Consider the following 23,984-nt stretch of genomic DNA (forward strand, 5'->3'; position numbering starts at 1 on the left):
AAGTCTGCTATGTTTACACAAAAGCTATATTAACAGGTAGTGTGATTTCCTGTTAAATAAACATACCATAACTTTCATATTCCTGTGAGGGTTATCTTATCAAAGCCACTCTTTTCTTTTTTTTAATATTTATTTTTTAGTTTTTTTTAGGTTGACACATATCTTTATTTTATTTTTATGTGGTGCTGAGAATCGAACCCAGTGCCTCACGCATGCTAGGAGAGCGCATTACCACTTGAGCCACATCCCCAGGCCCTCAAAGCCACTCTTTTGAGAGGTTTTATGGACTAAATTGTTATTGTTGAAAACCATTTTTCCCTTTAAGTGAATTAAATTTTAAATGTTGCCAGGAATGCCAATTCATTATCCACTAAAAGATTTTTTTTTTCCCCCGATGCTGGGGGATCAAGACCACAAAAGAATAATTTTAAGCTACACAATTTTCCAAATAAAATCTTGATTAGGTGATCCAGGAGACTTTAAGAGCCTTTTATGGGTTGTGGCATTGACAATAGGAATGGAAAAAGAAGACAGGTGTGGGATACTTGGAGAACACATCAGTAAGAATTGGCAGTGGGTTGGATGTATGGACAAAGAAGGGGGAAGTGGCAAAGATGACACTGAAGTCATCAGGCTTCCCTTGATAGGCTTACTGAAGGAAGGTGATGCCAGATTCAGCAAAATGAATTGGACAAGAGGACTGAAAAAGAGGAAGGCATGAGGTATGGGGTAATCCATTATGAGGCTTTTATTATGAAAATTGAGATTACTTATGTAGTGTATAGTAAGAGATGATGGCCTGAATTAGATTATTGGCTATAAAAAATAAAATGAGGAAAATGCCAGCGATTTTTAAGTTTGAATGTGAATTTTACAGAATTTCTAGAATAATGCCAAATTTACTTTGTAGTAGCATTGGTTAGGCATAGCCTTTCTTTTTATAAGGTTGCTAGAATTTTGCATACATCTTTATGACAAAAGGATGGAAATGGCTCTCAAGTATGTATTTTTAAGTGCATAGTTTTCATTTGACTGCAGACAGTTAATTTAGTTCCTTTTCTTTCTTTCCCACTAGGACTTGGAAGAACAGAGTCGGTTGATAGCTGCTTCCAGTAGAACAAACCAAGCCAGTAGTGAGGGGCAGTTTGTTGTCCTTAGCAGTAGCCAGTCAGAAGAGAGTGATTTGGGAGAAGAAGGAAAGAAGAGAGAGTCAGAAGCATAAACTTACATTGCTTTTTGATTGACACCCCCCCCTTCCGGAATTGACAATTTCTATGGTGAAATGGTACAAGGTAACAACTATGTTGAAATATCAAGGAGGAGACTACACTTTATATTTGCTTGTTTTTAGCTTCATGTAAAAAAATGTTGAACTTGATGATTTAGTTTTACATTGTTTTTTATTTTCCCTTAAAAATAATAATGTATGCATTAACATTAAATTCCTCTTTTCTAGGGCTGGGTTGGGACTCAGTGGCAGAGCACTTGCCTTGAACATGTGAGGCACTGGGTTTGATCCTCAGTACCACATAAAAATAAATAAACAAAATAAAGACATTATGTCCATTTATAACTAAAAAATATATTTAAAAAACATTGTACTTGTCTAATGCTGAGGAATTATACTTAACCATTTTTTTCCTTCAAATTTTGAACTTTTAATCTTGTGTTGTAACTACCTATGTGCCCATCAGAAATAATTTATTCTTAAGTATTCATATATTCATGGATATACTCGCTCCCTTTCATTAGGAACATTTTGCTGGCAGTGAAGAAGTGTTCAACTAAGTGACCCCTTTCTACAGAGAATTCTACAAATTTGCAAATATTTTAACATTATTTATTTGTATAAAATCATTAGAGATTTTAGACTTAAGGTTTCCAACTTGTGGCAGGTGGCACTGTTGATTGCAGGACACTTTCTTGGATTGCTCACATTTCTCTGATGCCAGTAGTGAAAAAAGCTTGTATCTTTGGTTCAAAATTGATACAGCCCTTGGCATTTTATTATCATATTCTCAGTTCTCAGGTTGGGACTTCAATTATTACTGCAGAGCAGTAATGATTAAAATAAGATTTTGAAATTCATTAAAATATTTCTGTTTTGTTCATTAGGACTGGCTTGTAAAGATATTGTTAGAAGATGATACATTGTATTTTCAGCATTATGTAAAATGATTTTTACTGATAATCAAATGACATTTTCAAATGACATTTCAAAAGAAGTTATATACCAATTATGTTTACTGCTTAAAAGTAAAAATTCCCAGAGTTTAGTTTAGAAAATGTAATCTTTTAAATTTCAGACTGATATGCCCAGTATTTTCATAATCCCATATTTTGATAAAGCACTGAATCATCACTTTATATCCACAAAGGCAAATAACTAATTTATGAGCATAGAATAGTTTGCACTAACTATTGTAAATACTTTTCAAATGAGTAAAAGGTATGATTCCATGAAAGACTGAAAAGAAATTGAATGATTGGTATAGCTAGTAGGGGAAGTTGACCAAGGAAGGATTTTAGCCTGCTACAGGTTTAAAATAACATTTCTCTACTGCCTATCTTCTCTCAGAAATTAATTTCTTTTACTTTGCTCAGATTTAAACATGGCTTATAGAAGTTATGTTCATGTGTTCCACATGAAAAAGTATATATACATATATACATATAAGTTAAATATATTGAGTAAAATATCTTACATAGTTAAACATTTAGAATTTTTCAGTAGGTTAGCCACTAATACTAATCTCACAAGGGAAAAATCCTTTTGTCCTTTGATATGTAGTTGTTTTTTTTTTTTTTTTTTTTTTAGGTCTGAATTAGAAATGGCATCTGTTAAAAGCTCTCAAAATATAGCTCAATTTCATACTGTATATGTACATTGTTTTCTGTAGGAATGGGATAATTATACATAGCTTCATAATATTTTTATCCATGTGCCAACTGGGAGTAATGATTATTTAATACTCCTTAAAGCCTTATGATACTAAAACATATAGTAAAAAAGTAGACATTTATGGAATACTTTTTGATTAAGTTTATTTTGTGCCTACTAAAGGGAATGCTTTTAAAATATTGTATCATTCCTTTTGTTAAAGTTGAAATTTGTGATCAGTACTTGATTGGTCATGGAAATTCCTGCTTCTAAGACCTTTTTTGAGATTGGTTAACTTTCAGTTTCATTGTCTTTTCTTTATATGGCACCTCGATAAGTTCACATGAAATCTGTTGCCTCACAAGGAAGTTGGTCATCATTAGAAGGCAGTTTTACCTGGTTGGTCCTTTGCATGGTAGCAAAGTGCTACCCATTGTTAGCCCTCTGGGTCAAAGTGTAGACTGAGGTTAAGGGTATTGGTAGACGTAGGGATGCTGGACAGACTTATAGTTCCTTTGTGTCTGTGTGTGTGTGTGTTTCCCTTTAAGTCATGTTCATAAGAATTACCACAATAACTGTCATATATAACTAAAAGAAATTTTAAAAATGCTCACGTCCATAGGACAGATGCATTCCAGTGCCAAATAGAAATCATGAATACATTTAGCAATCTTAGATGAAAATTCTCTTCCATTACTACTAAACTATAGGAGCTATTCTATTATTGCAGACCTGTAAGCATCGAGTTTAATAAGCTCTTCTTTTTATTTAAAGAATGCTGCCCATGGGCTTCATATTAATGTTCCAGGTGATCTCCTCTGAAACCCCTTCAAAAACTCTTGAGATGCTTCGATGGCAGTTGGATTAGATTTGGGGATATCTCTTCTCTGGCATAAATTTATATTTAATGATTTTTAGAAATTAACCACATATTTTTTTAAGGAAAGAAATTAAGAAATTAAGCCTGCCTAATTCTGCTATATGTTCTGCTTCCTATGTGAACAGTGCTTTTGTAACTATGGTAATGAAATTAATAGATAAAAAAATCAATTATTAGTGCATCCTTCTAGAATTTTGAAAATTTGCTAATTAGGTACTGAAACTGGTACCTTGAACAAAGTCCCTAAAGCTAATCTAATCTAGTTCTTGTCATGTCTATAAGGATTACTTTGTGTGCAATTTTAAAAGAATTCACAGGATCCACAAACTAAATTTGTTGTTTCCATTACTTTTGGGAAAAGGACAATAAGATGTGTGTAATTTCCTAGGTAACATAAAATGTTGTGATAAAGGCACCTGAGTTAATTCTGAGTTATATATAGGAACCACAGTGTTTAAAATTTGCATCTTACAAATGTTAACAGACTAAGAATCTAGCATATTTAGCAAAACCTTTTGCAACCTGAATAAAATGAAAATATAAATGTTGATTTTTGACAACCTCCTTTCAGTTGAATTGTACTTTGAATATTTAAATATACCAATTGTAACAATCAAACTCTTCATTTTATTTTTAGCATTTACTCCTTTTTCATGAAGTTTCTGTTCTATATTAATTAATAATACAAAGATTTGAAACTGGAACCACAGTATACTTTTTAACCAATCTCTTGTGGCTGTACTCACTCATAAGTAATTTAATTAATAGAAGAACTGGGGATTAAATTATAACTAATGTGTGAAATTGCTTTGTATATTCAGTGATTTTTGTAATGTAAGTGAATTGGTTAATTCTTATCTCACTGATAGTTAATTCATGCAGTGTACCATTAAGTCATGTTAACATTTCACTTTAGAATTGGATTTGAGGAACTCACCTTTATGTGACCGTGGTATACATGTAGGACAGAGAACTTATTTTTTCATTTTGTCAAAATAGGCATTTGCTGACAAGGCTTCAGGAAATATGTTGTTAGATTTTTTAATGTATAATAAAGTCTGATTTTTGTACAGTCTTTTTTTGTATAAAATATTTGATATATTTTCTGAATTTTATTTCTCCAAGTAATTTTGAATGGTGTTGTCACTTATTGGGAAATTTGTTGTAAAAGCAAATTATAATTCATTATTAGTGACTTTTCTTGATAATTACACTAGATGTGTTACAGACAATGTATACTTACAACTGTTGGGTTCTACTAAAGAAATTTCTCTAATTTAAAGGGACAAATAATTGTGTGTTGAACTTTAAGTAGCTTGACCTGTAGTTTTAATAGTAATATATAGTCATGCTGTGTAACTCTTTGTAGTTTAGTATATAACTTAAGTTCTACAGGGAATTTTATGTTCTAATTTGTTTTTGAATTTTATAAAAATGTATATACTTTCAGAAAGTCAAGGGATTAGATGAAATTAATTTTAGAATTATGTAATTTATCTAAGTACATGTATATCCTAAATGTATTTTTGTATATTGACACATATACATATATATAAACTACCACTTCGTTATAAGCACATGAGATTAAAAAAAAACAAACAAAACTTCATGTTAGCCAATTTTGCACATTTTAAATGTAAAAAGCTAAATATAATTCTAAATCTTCTGCTTACTGAAGTAGTCTTTATAACCATGAATCAATTATTGCATCAGAAATCATACAGTTTTAGTTGCAGTAAAATGGACTATATTATGCTAAAAAATGTTAAAACTAAATATGTAAAAATCAAAGCTGTATAGTTAATGGAACTGTGGAGAAAATGAACTACATCATTCTCTGTTGTCCTTTTGATGTGCTCTCTCAACTTGACATAGATGTGACTGAATGAATATTTCTCAATTTCTTTCTGTACTATCCACATACAGAAACTTGAACTTAGATGCAACTTAGAATGCATAGAAATAAAAAATTGAACTTAACATTCTATATTCACATGCAGTAGAGAATATAAAGAAATAATTTAATCTGACATCTTCTGTAATCATTGAACCCCTCTATGTCCACTAGCCGGCTAGGTTCAGTATAGAAACCATAAGCCTATCCATTTGAAAACCCTTTTTAATCCCCATTGCATTAATTATATTAACCAATAAGTGGTAAACCATAACCAAAAATTTTGGAAAGAAGGCAGGAGGGAATATGTGTTTCCTATTAATGATGAAGTTTTAATTGAACGATCTATTTGAATTAACTGAATTACTCCATCCCTGTACTTGACTACAAAGAAACAATGCCAGGCCTGGTGGTGCATGCCTGCAATCTCAGCTACTTGAGGCAGGAGGATTACAAGTGCAAGCCTGGCCTTAGCAATTTAGCAAGACCTTGTCTCAATAAAAAGTGAAAAAGGCTAGGTATATTTCCTAATGGTAGACCCCCCTGGGTTCAATCTTGAGATCAAAAAAAAAAAAAGAGCTGTGACTTCTGCACACAAATAGTTTACTTCCAGGGCATGTAATGGAGTCAGTATATATTCAATACAATCACTAATACTTCTCTATTTAAAAAAGAATCTCCAATTGTCAGAGGTGGCATCCATTATTTTGAGCACATTTATACACTTAATGTAAGATCACTACAGAATTAGATCTGGTATATAGGGCTGGCATTATGGTCCAGTGGTAGAGTGCTTGACTAGCATGATCCAGGCCCTGGTTCAATCCCCAGAATCACAAAAACAAAAAACTGGTGTATTTAGTTAATTAAAATATTCACTAGTTGGGTTTTGCTTTTCTTAAAACTAACTTTGGACTTCTAGCCATTTATATGTTTTTTTTTTTTTTTAAGAGAGAGTGAGAGAGGAGAGAGAGTGAGAGAGAGAGAATTTTTAATATTTATTTTTTAGTTCTAGGCGGACACAACATCTTTGTTGGTATGTGGTGCTGAGGATCGAACCCGGGCCGCACGCATGCCAGGCGAGCGCGCTACCGCTTGAGCCACTTCCCCAGCCCCCCATTTATATGTTGAAAGGCTATATTCAGAGAAACTACTTAAAGAACGTAGACTGATTTTAGTTACTGGGTAAAGCAAAAATTATGAATCTTAGAAGACAAATCCCATTTGAAAAAAATAAGCTGCAAAATTATACCTTTTCCTGTAGAATAATATGATTACCAGATTTCTGTAAAAACTCCTTGTCCGTAAAGGTCATATTCTTTGTAAAGGATGTATGCTTTTAGACGATTGGGCAATGGAAGAAACGACATGAAGACAGGGCAGCGTAAATGCAAACGCCCCATACACTTGCGGATCTTTAGGCGGCACAAATGTTTTAGGGAACGAGGGTTTGCTAAAATGAAAGAAATAGGATATTATCTAAAAGGAGAAAGAATTAAAGAATTGCTTTTTTTAAAAATGATCTTAGGGTTCAGTTAGCAAATGTATTTGATATTTAAACCACCAGGATTTGCATTGGCTGTGATTAAATGGGAATATCAATAGGGAAAGTTTTTCAATTCTCAGTGCAACGCTTTGCAAAAATATGACTTCAGATGCACATGAAGTTGGAATCCAAAGACAAATCAATTGTGCATCTGGCTTGTGAGACCCTAAGTACTTAAATCTCCATTAACCTCACTCGCCACCCCCTGCCAATTCTTTCTATCAGGGACAGGGCAAAACCAAAGATCACCACCCAGGGGGAAATGGGATAAAATAAATTTTTAATTGACTTAGGTGCAACTTTGAAAAAATTTGGTTTGGAGAGGGTCATTTGGTATCCCCTACAAATTTAGATCTTTTCTTATCAGTTTTTTATTGCCATGTCATACCTTTTAATTCCTGTCTATAATGTTCCTTCCTAGTCATGGATTAATTGGGTTGGGAAAAAAGTGTTACCCACATATAATTATAAGTAATTACCTAACAGATTTTGTCTGCTGGAAAATTGTAGCAAGTACAACTTAATGATTACACTGTAGTTTTAGGAAGGAATAGTATTTTTTTGGTTGCTTTAGGTTATGCTTTTAACACAAAATATTCTATATAACAAATAATATGATTAGTATTTTGGTAAAAGTTTTCTATAAGACAGATACTCACTTAAGATAAAATGTATTTCTGACCAGAGCCCCTGTTTTTGGAGCACAGCTTTCAACTTTGAGCAGATTTGAACTTGATCAACATAATCAAGCATCACTCGAACAACCTTTCCAGAGAGATGCTGCAGCCATGATAAAGTTATTACTTCACAGAACTGAAGGGGGAAAATCAGAAAATTAATGAAAAGCATTAAGAGTATCTATGGTTTAGCACAGTAATCAAAAGAATACTAAGCTAAAGTCTTCAGTTCCTCATTTGATTTCTTAGTCCTAACATTTGGGAGAAATATATTTACTGATATAAGAAGTAATAAGGGTGTGGCAGAGATTGTTACATAATATCTGTTAACTCCCTTGGTTGGTCACCTGGCTGTCTACAATAAAGATTAACTTTTTAGCTTCACTTGCAACTAGGTGTGGCCACTTGGCTAACCTTTAACCAATGAGAGGTAAGTGGAAGCCTCAGCAGCTCCCCAAATACCATGCAAGAAAGGCAAGGTCTGTGGTACTTCCTTTTCCCTTTCTTCTTGCAGACTGTAATATGGATACAAGCTGCTTTTATGAATCATGACACTGTCTATTTACAAGGCTATTTACTTCTGTCCTTGATATGAGAGGGAATGAGCCATTTGGTTTGGTTTGAGATGAGTCTCACTATCTTGCTCCCTCTTTCCAGCCTCCCAAGTAGCTGGGACTGCATGTGATCCACTATGCCTGGCTGACATTTTGTTAAAGCTTTTATTTTGGGATTTTTCTGTCATTCAAAAATCTTAGTCCAACCCTGATATATAAGGAAAGTAACAGTTTTGGCCTTTAAATCATTAACATGCTCTTAAATAAGATGTCCAGATGAGAAATGAGACTGTTCCTGAACAGTCAGGAAATAATACCACATGGTATATATCCCAATGCTGAATTAATGGTGTAGAAATTAAGTCCTATATTAATCACCTAAAAATAATAAATACAAGAATATTTTGCCTGAAACTTTTCAGAATTGATTCAAGGAGCTTTTTCAATTTACTGTTTCATTTCTATTTTTTAAATTTTGGTAATATGAATTCAAGTATAGAGCATCTACTATGTGCTAAGCACAGACATGTAAACTGAGGATATTTATAAGGGGTACAGTCATTAAAGTACTAAAATAATATTCAGAAAGTCAAATTCTACAAAGAAATGATCATGATAAGAGAATGATGGGGAAGGGGACTACCTAAGATGGGCCTTTTTGGAGAGATGACACTTGAAATGAGACCTGAAAAGTAGCAACCATTTGAAAAGCTAGGGGAAAAACTCAAGTTGGGGAAAACAGAAGTGACCAATTAGGTAAGAAAAAACTAGGGGTCTGGTGTAAGAAAAATCTCTCTAATCAGGAGGGGTCAACTGTTTACTGCAACTTTTTTCATCATAAAACTAACCAAATAAAACTAATCAAATGCTCAAAGAGCCAAAAACCTAAGGGTATAGGTATTTGGAATCCAGCAACATTTTAGCTAAAGAGAAAATATAACTGAAATATAAGGCTGGATTCATTTTTTAAAAAGGGTTTTAGTTGTTGATGGACCTTTATTTATTTATATGCAGTGTTGAGAGTTGAACCCAGTGTCTCACACATGCTAGGCAAATGTTCTACCACTGAACACAACCCCAGCCCTGCAGTTTGCATTCATTTTTTTTAAAACCTTGCTCAGGAGTCAGTTCATTTGTGAAACTCCCTGACAGTTCTAGGTAAAGTCCCTTTTTTTCTCTGAGTTGATTCTGTACCTTCTATATCTTTCTGCTGATAGATATCTACATGATATTTTATCATGTATTTTTCATTCTAGAGTCTTCCAACAATTAGCTTCTAGAGAGTGGACTGAGTATTACTATAGTTCCCAGACTATGGATAATGAATGGTAATACAACTAATCCTGTGGACTTACCATAGTATCTTTAATAACTGTAGATGTCCAGCCTTCAAAAGTATAGAAAGGATGAATTTTATCCCCATGAGGACAATCAAAACATCGCTCTGTGTCATACCCATAATTCAACAGCATCCTGAGCATGACTTCATCTTTTAGTGTGTATTGCAGTGCTGATGGGAAATGCAAAGGGTTGACTCTGCAGAAGTAATTGACGTTGGCACCATGTCTTAGCAGTAGACTTATGAGCTCATAATTACCCATCCTAAGGGCTATCTGCAGGCAGTTAACTGGGTCTTGATTAGTCAGAGCTCCAGCGCCCAGAAGCAGCTTAACTGAAGAGAGGTCACCATTTGATACAGCAAAATACAAAGCTGATTTCCTTTGGTCATCATAGTGTTTACGAATTTTTTGATCTAGCATGAAATTCACATCAAATCCAGCCTGGATGAGAAGTTCCAGGCATTGAGGGTGTGCTCCTGCTGCTGCACAATGAATTGGACTGATCCCACTCCGCTTAATAGCAGCAAGGTCCGTAACTGGAATCAATATCTTTAGAGCTCTGAGAAAGAATTCCAAAGTACATTTCAAGATGGTTTCATCAAGATACAGAGTTAGCCTGTTTATGATTCTTTTATATTAATGATATATATAGTATTAGTATCAGGTGGCAATTAGAACCCTCCAACAAAAAAAAAAAACAAACTAATTCCTTCATCTGGCAGCTTAGATAGCAAGTAAAACTGAATGGAACTATTGTCTAGGTTTAAAACTCAGTATTAGCCCAGTCATTTGAGACCCAAAGTTTCCCATATTGAAAGCAGTTCTGTGTCTTCAGCAGCTACAGAAGATGCTCGGCCTTACCAATTTCTAGCAGGTCCAGAGATTTTCCTTTTTAAGGTTTAGGTTGTTGGATCAGAGAAAAAATATAAAGTTCCTAGAAGTTGCTTATAAAAAAAGTCAGTTATTACTATTTCTATTATTTACAGTAATATAATTTAACTTACAATAAGTGTCCTCTGTCAGCTGCCACATGAATGGGCAGGTGGCCTGAAATCTTAGGTATATTGGCATCAGCTCCATACTCTAGCAAGAGAGTCACAGAGTCTGGATTTCCTCCTCTAGCAGCTTCAAGTAATATGGAAGATGAATCAGAGGCCTGACCATGAGCATTAGCACCTAAGAGGAAAAGTCATTATGCAAAAATTGTTTTCCATTGTATATAAGCAATCTTAAAATCAAAAAATGCATACCTACTTTAGTGAAGAACTAAGAAATAAAATAGGTAGCTCTTTTCTCAAGCAATTTATAAACTAATTGTGGAGGGGAGGGACATGATACAAACAGTTTGTAAATTATAGGTAAGCTGGCTTTCAGAGTAATTTTTATAAGTTTGGAACTAAAAATTTCCAGTAGACATACTTTCATAAAAGGTGGATTTCTAAACCAGTATACAAAGCCCAGTTACCTCACAATATGCTTACAGATAGGATGGTAATAACCAAGTGAATTATATCACCATAACATTTAATGATGTTTTATGGAAAGGGGCATTTTTTTAAACTTCTTCATAAAGGACTGTTCATAATAAGAGACACTAATTGTTTTAAACTGAAATTGGGGATTGCTGATAGCTATAAAGATAAATTGTAGTACCTATGCCAAGTATCATGTGAGTGGTGTGGATAAGAATACAGGTAGAGGCAAAAGTGCCTTCTAGAAGATCTAGGGCTGGGGCTGTGAAGGGAGCTTAGAGATAAAAGAAAAGAGTTTGGGTCAGTTCTGGAAGTCTTCTCAATAAAATGGGCTCTGAAGAAAGAGTAGCATTGGATGAGGAGAGCTAAGGAGAGCATTCTGGACACATCATAAATCATAAAGACGATATAGTGGCTTTACTTTTGAATAGATAGATAAAAATCATCAGGGTATAGTGGCTGCCCAAGAAACCCACTCCTAGAATGTATTAAGAAATCTAATATACCTTCATTTATTGTTTACTATGTGCATAATCATTTCTAAATTTCACAGCAAATTCCAGAAGTAGGTGCTAATATCTCCACTTTAAAGATGAAGAAACTAGGGTCTGGAATTGTGGCTTAGTGGTAGAGTACTTGCCTAGCATGTGTGAGGCCATGGGTTCAATTCTCAGTACTGCATATAAATGAATGAATAAAATAAAGTTCCACCAACATTTAAAAAATATTTTTTAAAAAAGAAGAAGAAACAAGGGCTTACTGGTTTTAAATGACTTGCCCAAAGACACACAGCTAGTAATAAGCAAGATAGTTAGGATTCATACATAGATCTTCCAGACCAAGGCCTTATTTCTATGATACCATCTTGTCTCTAACAATTCGGGATCAGGCAGATATGACTTCAAATGCTGGCTCTGCCATTTACTATTTATGTCACTGTTATGGTTTAGATATGTCCCCCAAAAGCATGTCATGTGTTAAGCAGTGCATGAATTTTAAAGGTGAAATTACTGGATTATAAGAGCCTAACCTAATCAATGGATTAATCTAGTAATATGGATTAACTAGGAAGTAACTCTAAGTAGGTAGGGTGTAGCTGGTGGAGGTGGGTCATTGGGAGCATGCCTTTGGAGTTTACATTTTGTTCTCCCTCTTCCTGACTGCCATGTCTTGACTTCTTTCCATGACCACACTCTTCACAATAATGTTCTGCCTCACCTTGTGCCAGAGTTATGCAATCAGTCAGCCCTCTGTGGACTGAGACTTCTAAAACCACATGCCCCAAATAAACTTTCCCTTCTGTATGTTGTTCTTGTCAGGTCTTCTGGTCTCAGGGACAAGAAAGCTGACTAAAACAGTTACGATGTGTAAATTACTTTGTAAGGCAGTTAAGGGAAATGCTTAATCACTGAACTCACCAGTCACATGATCCTGGTTTCTTTGAAAGGTAAAGGATTGAAAATTTGTTGCTCTGTGTGTGTGTGTGTGTGTGTATTTTGGTATTGGAGATTGAACCCAAGAGCGCTTTACTACTGAGCTACATCTCCAGCCCTTTTTCATTTTTTTGTTTTGAGACAAGAGTCTTGCTAAGTTGCTTAAGGACTTACTTAATTTGCTGGCCTCAAACTTTTGATTCTCCTGACTTAGCCTCCCAAGTCACTGTGACTACGGGTATATGCCACAACACCTGGTAAATGCCAAAGTTCTTTGAGAGTCCCTGCCAGTTATCTAAAATGACCAGTTATAATGCGGAGGGCAGGGAGGAAGTGTGTTTGAAGAGAAGTCCTATAACTGGTACCATCTCTGAACTTCTTTTCTCAAGTGCAAAGTGAGATTAATATCTGTCTCACAGACTTTTTAAAGGATTACATGAGGCAACAGCTTAATGCCTGTTATGTAGAAAGTATTTAATAAATATAAATCAGTGGCTGGAGTTGTAGTTTCAGTGGTAGAATGCTTACCTAGCATGTGTGAGGCACTGGGTTCAATCCTCAGCACCTCATTTTTTTTTTTTTTAAAAAGGTATTGTGTACAACTAAAAAATAAATATTAAAAAAAATAAATATGTTTTAAAAGATAAATATAAATCATTTTCTCCTTCTCTTAGAGTTTTGGCTATTAGTAGAACAGAGAACAGGGATACAAAGAGAAGAAATCAGGAAGAATTTCCTAACATTCAAAGATATTCTGCAACAGATTAAACTGCCTCATGACTTAGCATAAGTAGCAACAGTATGTACAGAATGTTGCAAGGACTTTGATTTTGATTCTAGGAAAGGACATCAACACAAAAATGTTTTAAAAAAACAACTATCCTCTAAGAATACTAAAGGAACATTAAGTATAAGGGTCACCCTGCATTGCAATAATTTTAAGGAAATTATATCACATCATCAAATAAGAGAACCAGTCTTTGATTATTTTAGGCTTTCTAGTATCCAACATTAATACACAAATTTCAAATATTTAAATTGGTTTTAAATAAGATATTAACTTCTATTATTCTGAAGCTCTCCATCAAGAAGAGAACACTGGGATGAAGTTTCTCTATGGTAGTATGCTGACTATATAGAAAATCTTGCCTTTCTGCAGTAATAATGCCATAATTTCAGTGTGTCCACTTTGGGCAGCAAGAGCAAGTGGAGTGAATCCATAGGTGCTCCGGGGGTCAGGGTGTGCCCCAGAAACCAGCATAAGCTTCACCATGTCCTGTCTGCCCAGTTTGGCTGCCTCGTGGAGAACAGTCCTGTCATTGGCACATCGTAGATTTACATCCGCTCCGTGGCTGATCAGCAAGGTAGCCATGTCATAGGAGTCACGTAGAACAGCTAAGAAATCAGAAGCGAGGTGGGCATTATGCTTGATGGGGGTAAGGCCAGAGTGTCATATCAGCTAGTGTCCCTCAGCCTTCTTAAGGAGCTCTTCCCACTTACTCCCTTGCCTCTGCATTATGAATTTAGGGAACCCATAAAATAGACTGTATGTCAAATAATATATCAATGGGCTATTTATTTTGTTTTTCTATAAGCCATAACCAATTCATTGTCTTTTGGCTGCTTAGCTGGCTCATACATATAAAATTTTCTTATATCTTTATTTTCTTGAGAAAATGGGAACTTACATATTCAGTACAGTCCTGGAAATGCTTGTAAGCTGCTTTAAAAGAAGAAAAAAAGCAACAGAACCTATCTCAGCAAACAAATGACTAAAATGTAATTTTATTTTGTATGTTGGATGAGTGGCTGAACCCATAGGATATGATGGTTTGGGCTTGTATTTCCCAAAGTGTTGTACAGAAAGTCCCTTGAGGTTCTTTGTGAAGAAATGATTCTGAAAGCAACAAACATACACACCCATCTCCAAAGGCCTGGAAATCCTATGTATACTATTATTACATAATTAAGGTCCAGCTCAGTGGTAGAGCACTGGGTTTGATCCTCAGCACCACATAATTTTAAATAAATAAAAGGTTCACTTTGGGGCTGGGTTGTGGCTTAGTGGTAGAGTGCTTGCCTAGCATGCACGAGGCACTGAGTTCGATCCTCAGCACCACATAAATGTAAAATAAATATATTTTTTTAAAAAAAGTTCACTTTACACATTGGTGAATTAAAGTCTCTGAGAACTATCTTGATGAGCTTGTTTCACTGAAACCCAACATCTTCCGTATCTATGAACAGGGAAATAAATGTTTAGATACGACCGAAAAAGAATCATTTGACATGCCAGATAGGCCGAGTTCAAGAGAGGAAAACCAGTTCGTACCATCATATCACTCTGACAGGCTTCACAGCTTAATGCTTTCTTACATATGACTTGTACACACACAAGATGAGTACTATTATCTCTATCTTATAGGTGAGAAAACTGAGGTTTAGAGAGGTTAGACCTAATCCAGAGTTTTCATTCTGATGCTATATAGGGCTTTCTCAGAGAATGCTCTTCTATTCAGTGTTTTGATGATTTTTCTCCCCTATGAACGCAAAGCCTAAAAGCACCCTGGGACAAATCAAGATGAGCCCTCCAAATCCCAGTTTTCAGTAGTACCCTGTAAATGTTCTCTCTTTAATTTTTTGCTTTTTTCTTGAAAGTTACACACTTATGCAAGGCTTAAAGAGCCAATTACTACAGGGTTCTCCACCCTTTCTCAACTCTCTTTTTCCTTCACTAGAGCACCTTTTAGCTGATTCTTTGCTATTAACTATTATATTTCTAAATAGCCCTGCTTACATTGCCACTTTTTAATTTTTTTATGTTTAGATTTTTATTTAAGAACTCAAAAAATTGATTACCTACAAAATAATTTTGAAAGAATTAGTCAAGGAATACTTCTAGTAAAGTAAAAATTAAATAAGAGAAACAGGAGATAAAAACACTTTTTAATTTTTTTGGTTTTGATTTGACTTTTCATGGAAAATGAAGATTTTTTCTCTTATGCTCACCATACATTCACATTTCTCATCCCACCATTCTTCAAGTACTTTTTATGATATAATTTTTGTTAACTATTCAGTATTTACCTTATTTTTATTATATTTGCTATTCAAAAAGCTGGGCCTTAATTATGTTTCCTTTCCTGTACATCTTTTGTTTTCCTTGTAGTTAATACTAGCCTTACATTTACATTCCATTTACCTAATTTGTTTGTTTGTGTGGTGCTAGGGATTAAACACTAGTCAGTTTGCATGCCAAGGCAAGTACTTTACACTGAGCTCTACCCCCAGCCTTTGCTTAGTTTTCAATTTGCTTATCACTAATTCAACCTGAGACTCTCTAAACTGTCTTAAATCTCAAGACATTTATTCCAATTCCATCATGTCTTAAAGAAACCTCCACCTGCAATCTTTCAACCTATTCTTTTTTTTTTTTTTTTAATCTACTAAACTAAATCCCCAACACTCTTGCTAAATTGCTAAGACTGGTCTAGAACTACAATCCTCCTGCCTTAACCTGTGATTACATACCTGCAATTACAGGTGTGTGTTACCTTATTTAGCCCCTCTGACCTGTTCTAACCTGGAATTCAGTGCCTGGAACATGTTGCCATCCTAGGAGTACTGTTCCCCATCATCTTGGGGATCTCATTTGCCTACTATCTGAGATGGACCTTGTATTTCTTTGATCCCTAGCTTTGACATTTCAAGTTCACTTCCATGTTGGTAGGACATTTATTTCATTAATGAAGCAGACCAGAGACCCCCATCATATTTGTAATATATGTATATATTTGTAATATTTGTAATATATTTGTAATATTTGTAATGTATTTCTCTTGTCAGAAAGATTTTTACAAAGGGTGTCAACAGGATATCAGCAAAAATTTCTGCAGAGGGCATTGTGGTTTGTAGCTTCCTCTTTCTGCCATGTCTGCAGAAAAAAAAAAAAAAACTTGTAAAACTTCTGTCTGGCCTAAGAATATGGGACAAAGAGTATGTCCCCACCCACTATCATGTAATCATCCCACTGAGTATAAATCTAAAAGAATTTCCAGACTCTTGGTCCAGAGAATTTTAGGCATGGGCCCTGTATGGACTGCTACAGCTAAAATCAAACTGCTTCCTGAAATTCCTTAAGTCCAGCCTCACCTATCCTACATCATTAACACATTAATGGTGTAAGAGGGGGAAAAGTTTGAGATCTTCGTTGTCTGATAATATGTATCTTGTTTTTACCTTCAGATTTAATAGTTTAATTAAATATTTAAGTTGGAAATAATTTTCCCTCAGAATTTCTGAAACTATTCATCAATTTCATCAAGCATCTAGTTATTGTTGAGAACTCTAAAACTATTTTGATCTTTTATCTTTTGTATATGATATATTTCCAATTTTTTCTCTCTCAGGAAACTTTTGGAAGCTTCTCTTTGTCTCAGGTGTGGGTCTTTTTAAAAATGCTTTTTTTTTTTTTATATAAAAAGGTTCATGTTCATGAATTTAGATATGCAGAAAAGAAAGAAGAAAACAGACTCATAATCACATCTCTTTGGTAAAATCTTTGTTAATATTTTCATATCTTTTCTTGTATTGTTTAATTATGCATATAATAAATTTTTGGTAGTTATTTTTGATCAATTTTGTCAACCAAAATTGTCTAATAACCATCTTTTCTTCATTTATGCTGTTCTTGCACATTTGCATGATGAATCTTGGTTCCTCAAGATGCTGAAACACCTGAACTTACCCATCTCATTATTCATTCACCAATTCCTCCCTTGCCCCCTCACCCCTATTTTGTATTTTATTTAGAGACAGGATCTCACCGAGTTGTTTAGTGACTCACTTTTCTGAGGCTGGCTTTGAACTGGTAATCCTCCGGTCTAAGCCTCCTGAACTGTTGGGATTACAGGTGTGTGCTACCACGCCCAGCTCACCAATTCTTAGCACAAAATGTTCATGGAATTTTACTAGATGCCTGATACTGAGTCAGTATGAATTCTTTTAATAATTATTTATAAGGTGCTATGAAAATGCTCTAATTGCTCTAATACTGAAGAAAAGTGCTGATTGTGTTGGGTCTGTTTGAATTCATCAGCTAGCTTTTTCACTTTGGAAACAACATGTTCCTTATTTTAGGAAATTATTATTTTGACTTATTTTATTGATGATAGAGTACCTCCATCTTGTTCATTTGCTCTGTCATTCCTGTTATTCATACATTGCTCCTCTTGGGTTGCCTTCTAATTTTCTTATTTATCCTTTACTATTTTACATTTCTTATCTTCTGAAAGCTTTCCTAAACTTCATTTTCTAGCATTATTTTTTTAAAAAAAATTGTTTTGATATTTTTAATATCAAGAGCATTTTTGTTTTGTTCTTGGATTTTTTGTAGTATCCTACTTTTTTAAAATATTGTTTTTAGTTGTTGATGGACCTTTATTTTATTTATTGATATGTGGTGCTGAGAATCAAACCCAGTGCTTCACACATGCTAGGCAAGCACTCCACCACTGAGCCACGACCCCAGCCCTGTACTATCCTATTCTTATTTCTTTAATTTCTTTGAAGAAATTAATGATAATTTCCTTTACATTTTATTTCTCCTAAATAATCTGCTTCTTCCAAGTCATTTAAAATCTATGTTGAAGACTTTCTTCAAATAGTCTGGTTATCTGCTCATGAGTAAGAGCCTGGACAACTATTCTGGTTGAAAATTCTAAATGGTGGGTGGGGCTTGCAGACTATGGGCTTCACTACTGGTTGGTATGTTTGGGCCATTTGTTGGGGGAGCCCCCAGTGTTACTATCTTTAGATCTTCCTGGGCTGATCAGATTCTCCAGAGAATCCTCTTTCTGGAGAGTATAAAGGCTTGTCTGCCAGCTTTCTAGGATCCTGGTGGGAGAATGCCTTCTTGTGGAAGACAGTTGGGTCTTTTTGCTTAATTCCTCCAGTGTTTTCAATTAAGTACTCCCACTCTCACCTAAATTCTCTGGTCTAGAGACCCTCTGTTTAAGCTGTTCAAGAATAAACCTCCAGAACTCTACTGGGCTGGGGAGGAATCTGTCCTAGCAGGCAAAGTGGAAGAAGCAATCTAGATATCTGACTTCCTGATTAATAGTTTTTAGCCTAGCCTCCCATTTCAGCTGCCTGCCCTTCACCTATGCTTCATGACTCTGTTCCTTTCAGTATGTGTATGTGCTCCTAACTGGGCATCAGGCCACCTCATTAACAAATCTATAGAAAGCTTCTTGAGGGTCTGGTCAGCTGGGATCAAAATGACAGTATTGCATCTGTGCACAAAGAGCTGTTTTTGAAACTTGTTGGCATAGGGGAGAAAGAGCAACATACTCTTCTCCAGAGATGAGTCATTTACCTGTAAGAAGAGGAGAATTGCCTTCGAAATTCTTAGCATTTGGATTGCAGCCACTAAGAAGAAGAAAACTGGCATTTTCTAAGAGGCAATTGCTGACAGCCAGAAAAAGTGGTGTTTCACCATTATGGGTGGTTTGCTCCCACACACTGGTTTTTGAAGCTGAAATAAATTCATCATATCATATAGGTTAAGATTCAAAAACCAATTTTAAGTTTATTTCTCAGAAGCATCAGGAAGAATAAAAGGGAGTTTACCTTTCAGGGTTATTTCTAAAATGTTCTTATTTAATTGTACTGCAGCCTTATGCAAGGGAGTCCACCCTATCCCATCTGCTTCATCAAAAGCAGAATGGTACTTGGTTAAGTGTGACAATGCATCTTCCTCACCTATTAACAAGAAAAATAAGAACAGATTCACATTTCACACACATACAAGGCAACCCACACTGTTTCTGAATTCTACCACCAAAGGTAGTATATAAGACAACAATCAGATTGCCACCTTTTTTTTTTTAAATATCATAGGACAGAAAATAAGGCCTGTTATCTAACACTGCACAACACCTGGGCCTGTGAACATCCCACCCCCAATGTCTTGCCACATACCAAAAAACAAAACAAAACAAAACAAAAACAAAAAAAACTCTGTCAATAAAGGAACCCAGGAGCTCTTTTGCTAAGTTGTGCTGAAGAACTTTCTCTCAGAAAATCACATCAGACTCTTGACAATCAATGGTGGACCTCCATAGGGCACAGCTTTTGGAAGAACCTGCTTCTAGGCTTCCTGAGCATGAAGAGAAAATGCTACTAGTTGTCACCATTACATTTTAAACAAATTCAAGGGGAGAGTATAAAAGAGTACTTAACTGTCTCTATTGTTTCAATTATCTTCTTATAGTAAGCACTCAAAAAGGAATGAAAGCTGCAGAGGAAAAAGAAACATTATGGGTATGTAATTCCAAAATTAAGGGAGAAACTAAGGAATCTAATATAAACCAAAAAGAAAAGGGAAAGGCAGTAGTTTAATCAGGGATAACTCTCAAACAAAAAATGACTGAGGCTAAATAGAAATATTTCTATTGGTGCTGGCAGGGATATATCTGAGTGATAGAGCACTTGCCTAGCATGTACACAGCCCTAGGTTTGATCTCCAAGCACCACCAAAACAAAACAAAACAAGAAATACTTCTATTTGTAGAATGTGGTGTGTCTTACCACATTCTAGGGAAACTCCTTTCTCATGTATTCATGAGGCCGTTAGCTTCTTCAGGGAAAGGACTGTGCCTGGATCTCAGTCAGTGGTGTTGAACCTGACTCAAACTTGCCTGGGAACGAAATATCACACTATCACATGGCAAAATTTAATGGCCACTCGATATTGTGATCCTAGCAAAAATATGAATAGTAAATAATCAGGTTGTGAATTTTTAAACTATGCATGGTCTGAATATAAAATACACTATTAGTGGGGCTGGGGTTGTAGCTCAGTGGTAGAGTGCTTGCCTAGCATATGTGAGGCACTGGTTTTGATCCTCAGTAACACATAAATAAATAAAATAAAGGTACTGTGCCCATCTACAACTAATATGTGTGTGTGTGTGTGTGTGTTTAAGATAATTTAACCAACCAAATTGAGAGTATGACAGACTGTCTAAGGGAATTTATTTTCATCCCTGTCATCTATATATGTATATGTGTGTGTATATATACACACACACACATATACACATACACACACAGAACACTCTGTGTGTGTATATATATATATATATACACACACACATATATAAACACTATTAGCAGTTGAATTGTTTTTATTAAAATATTTAAAGCTTTAGAGTTAAATGTATGAATTTTATATATTGTCCCCTTCCCATTTTCTTTCATAATTCAATGAAAATAAATTCCCTTAGACAATCTGTCATACTCTCAATTTGGTTGATTAATTAACACTTTAAACCACTCAATTCTGTTAGTTTTCCATATCTGTGGTAAGATATTACTACATGATTGATGGTTTAAAACACATTTATTATCTTAAAGTTCTGTAATTCAGAAATCCAAAATGGTTTTCTCTGGAGTAAAATCAGAGTATTGGCAGAGCTATGTTCCTTCTGCAGGTTCTAAGAAAGAATCTGTTTCTTTGCCTAGAGCCCTCCTTTATTCTTGGCTCACGGATCCTTTCCTCCTTCCTCCAAGCCAGCATTGTTGGGCTAAGCCCTTTTTCTGACAACTCTCAGGTTCTCGTGCCTCTTTCACTTTGTTTGGATACAAATGGATAATCTAGGCGAATTTCTCTATATAAAAGTTAGGTGATAAGCAACCTTAATTCTATTTGTAACCTTACTTCCTATTTTCCATGTAAGGTTACACATTCATAGGTTCCAAAAATTCAGGACATGAGCCAAGCTCAGTGGTGCACACCTGTAATCCCAGAAGCTCAGGAAGCTGAGGCAGGAGGATCACGAGTTGAAACCCAATCTCACCCAAAGGAACTCAGCAAGACCCTGTCTCTAATAAAATATAAAAAGGGGCTGGAAATATGGCTAAGTGGTTAGGCACACCTGGGTTCAATCCCTGGTACCAAAAAAAAAAAAAAAAATCAGAACATGGACATCTTTGGGTAGAGCCATTATTCTACACGACATAAGTATATTCTGGTTTTCTAATTCCTGCCAGTGCCTGACCAAATCAGCAATCCTTCCTAAGTATCACACAGTTCTTGCAAGCCTAATAAATGAAATGTATAACTACAATTTCAATTTCTCTGAAATATTAATATTTCAATACTCTCAGACTAAATATCATATCTTTCAACATAAAATTAGGTGTTCAGTTATGCAGTTATATGTTTTAAAATTTTAATCACAAAGTTATGAGAGATAACCTAATAAGCCCAATTTCTTTACAAAACTTTAAATAGTTAAAGATTATTCCTAAAGTAGACACAAAAGTATAGAAAAAGCATGTGGTTAAGAGCACAGACTGGAGTCAGGCTGCCTGGCTCCTCATTTAATGAGCTTTGTGACCTTGAGTAAGTTACTTAATTTTTCTGTGCCTCAATTTGCTTATTTCTAAATGAGGATAATAAGAGTACCCATCTCACAGAGAAGCAGTGAGAATCAGAATTTAAATGAGTTAATATTTACAAAGTGCTTAAAATAGAATGACACATAGTAATGGCTCCATGAATTTGTTACATTTTTTAAAAAATTATGTTTGTTGTACTTTATTATCTCCATATTTAATTATAAAATCTCTTGGGGTTAAAAGACATTTATCCAGTTTACCTCCAGCAGGCCAAAGAGGGGTCACAAATCCAAGCAAACTGGGTTTATTACCCTCCAAAAAAACAATAGTTTCTACCTTAGGGGGCTGAAGTAGCTGATCATCCAAGAGAGCATTTGACTAGGTGCACTTGACCATGAACTGCTCATATTCAGGGAGATTCTTTCCACTGAGAGAGCCATTGGTCCTTTTCTACTATTGTAGTAATAGAATCAATGTCTTCAGAAAGGTTAAATTTACATAATTCCTCCTTTTGATTTGAATAGATCAAAGACTGGACTCTATCCTCACCTATCTCAGTAAAATAATTCTCTATGTGTCTTGGTTGGACTTATGAATTTCTTTAGCTCCATGAGAATAAGATGTGTTAGAGTTCTTCTCTAACCCTTCAGAAACCTCATTTATTTCTTCTGATTTCTAGACTGCATCTCCTTGCCTAGATTTCCAGCTAATCTCCTTGAACTGTTGTCTTTACTGATTAATTAAATTCTGAATTCTTTCAAAAATTTTTTTGGTCTGGTCAGATATCATATCTTTTTCATATTTAAATGACAGATCCTATCTAGGAGATGTAGCTAAAGTGGCAGAACTCTACCCCATCAAGGGTTTGATCCCAACATAAAAGTAAAATGAAATAATATAAAATTTAAACAAAATTCCTTGTATTCCAAATCTCTCTCCTGTTCTCATCACAATAGTAGAGTTATGTTAACGACAATATCAACTGTTGAATACTTAATACCACACTGCCAGTGAGAAAGCCATTACCTCTTATCAGGTGCATGTTGGGTTGTTCCTGGCTTGTAAATATCCTGTAAACTCTGCTGAATGGTGAGCTGGGTGTCAAAGTCATTGTCTGTGTCTTCATCACTGATGTAATTATCCATGTGAAACTCAAGCAGGTTTAAAGTCAGAATGAATTAAAAATATTTTTCCAGTTGTGAAAAGATTACCAACTGCTTGAATTTAGAAGTGAAATTTGGAAAACTAGAAAGTTGTCAAGATTGAAAAACAAAGAAAATGCAAAACTTAGAAAAACAAAATATTCATTTAATTTTTTTTCCATAAACTTAAAGTAGTTTTCTGGACTGCCACATATTCAGCATAAATTAGAAGTCTCTATGAGTAACCATTTACTTAAAACTTAGGAAAACAGCCTTTCATATAAGACTTAGGTCAATGCCATAAGTAACTTGAAAATGCTTATGTTATTTGATATATTTTAGACTTGCCTTGTCAGTTTTTCTCAGTTATTACAGCACTCACCCACCTACACACAGTATTATGCTGAAAGCTATATTTTCTTTGGTAAAAAATAAAAATAAACATGTTATAGGACTAATAGTACTATCTTAATACAACAGGTAGTAAAAGCAATGTAGTTTAAAAGAGCATTACTGTTTTAGTATAAAACAGGTTTGATCACATACCAAAGACCTTTTACCTTTTGTTATATCCTCTAGGTCGGTACTGAAGTTTTCACTGTTAAGGATTAGCACATGAACGCCTCAGGATTTTCATTTATATTTAGGATCCATTCCCCTGTAAGGATTATTATAAATAGCTTTACTATAAATACTTGATCATAAGACAGTCTGGCACATTGTCCTTGCTTTTTTTTTTTTTTTTAACATGTAGTTTAGC

The 23,984-nt window shown here is 34.8% G+C and overlaps 2 protein-coding genes across 7 annotated transcripts in view; one reads left to right on the forward strand and one right to left on the reverse strand.

Moving 5' to 3' along the window:
* Positions 1 to 5,603, forward strand: part of Appl1 (adaptor protein, phosphotyrosine interacting with PH domain and leucine zipper 1) — a 44,752-nt gene extending 39,149 nt beyond the window's left edge. For both annotated transcript variants that reach the window (XM_026388543.2, XM_077796215.1), the window contains one exon: positions 1,076 to 5,603. In XM_026388543.2, coding sequence (XP_026244328.1) covers positions 1,076 to 1,222 — 147 coding nt within the window. In that variant the 3' untranslated portion in view covers positions 1,223 to 5,603. The remainder of the gene's footprint in view (positions 1 to 1,075) is intronic.
* Asb14 (ankyrin repeat and SOCS box containing 14) lies at positions 731 to 23,877 on the reverse strand. Of its 5 annotated transcripts, none has more exons than XM_026388544.2 (11): positions 23,785 to 23,877; positions 23,109 to 23,327; positions 19,919 to 19,974; positions 19,308 to 19,439; positions 19,054 to 19,212; positions 13,827 to 14,072; positions 10,777 to 10,948; positions 9,788 to 10,331; positions 7,861 to 8,014; positions 6,908 to 7,108; positions 731 to 1,153 (listed from the first exon to the last, which is right to left on the reverse strand). In XM_026388544.2, exons 2-10 carry the CDS (start codon positions 23,225 to 23,227, stop codon positions 6,930 to 6,932), a joined length of 1,761 nt encoding a protein of 586 aa, XP_026244329.1. In that variant the 5' UTR covers positions 23,228 to 23,327; positions 23,785 to 23,877; the 3' UTR covers positions 731 to 1,153; positions 6,908 to 6,929. The 5 variants fall into 5 exon arrangements, with proteins under 5 accessions (XP_026244329.1, XP_026244330.1, XP_026244331.1 ...); XM_026388545.2 differs by having other exon boundaries at positions 23,771 to 23,871; XM_026388546.2 differs by lacking the exon at positions 23,785 to 23,877 and adding an exon at positions 20,268 to 20,377 and having other exon boundaries at positions 23,109 to 23,193.
* Positions 23,878 to 23,984: the final 107 nt, after the last annotated feature.

This window comes from Urocitellus parryii, chromosome 3, assembly GCF_045843805.1.
Source record: "Urocitellus parryii isolate mUroPar1 chromosome 3, mUroPar1.hap1, whole genome shotgun sequence".
NCBI classification, from domain to species: Eukaryota; Metazoa; Chordata; class Mammalia; order Rodentia; family Sciuridae; genus Urocitellus; species Urocitellus parryii.

What these genes read in the sequence shown, in the direction of transcription:
- Asb14 (XM_026388544.2), bottom strand. Translation starts at nt 23,227, where the DNA reads ATGGATAATTACATCAGTGATGAAGACACAGACAATGACTTTGACACC. An exon ending in TTTAGAAATAACCCTGAAAG is followed by an intron (nt 19,213 to 19,307) that starts GTAAACTCCCTT and finishes AATTTATTTCAG; the next exon opens with CTTCAAAAACCAGTGTGTGG. An exon ending in CAGTTATTAAAGATACTATG is followed by an intron (nt 8,015 to 9,787) that starts GTAAGTCCACAG and finishes TTCCCCCTTCAG; the next exon opens with TTCTGTGAAGTAATAACTTT.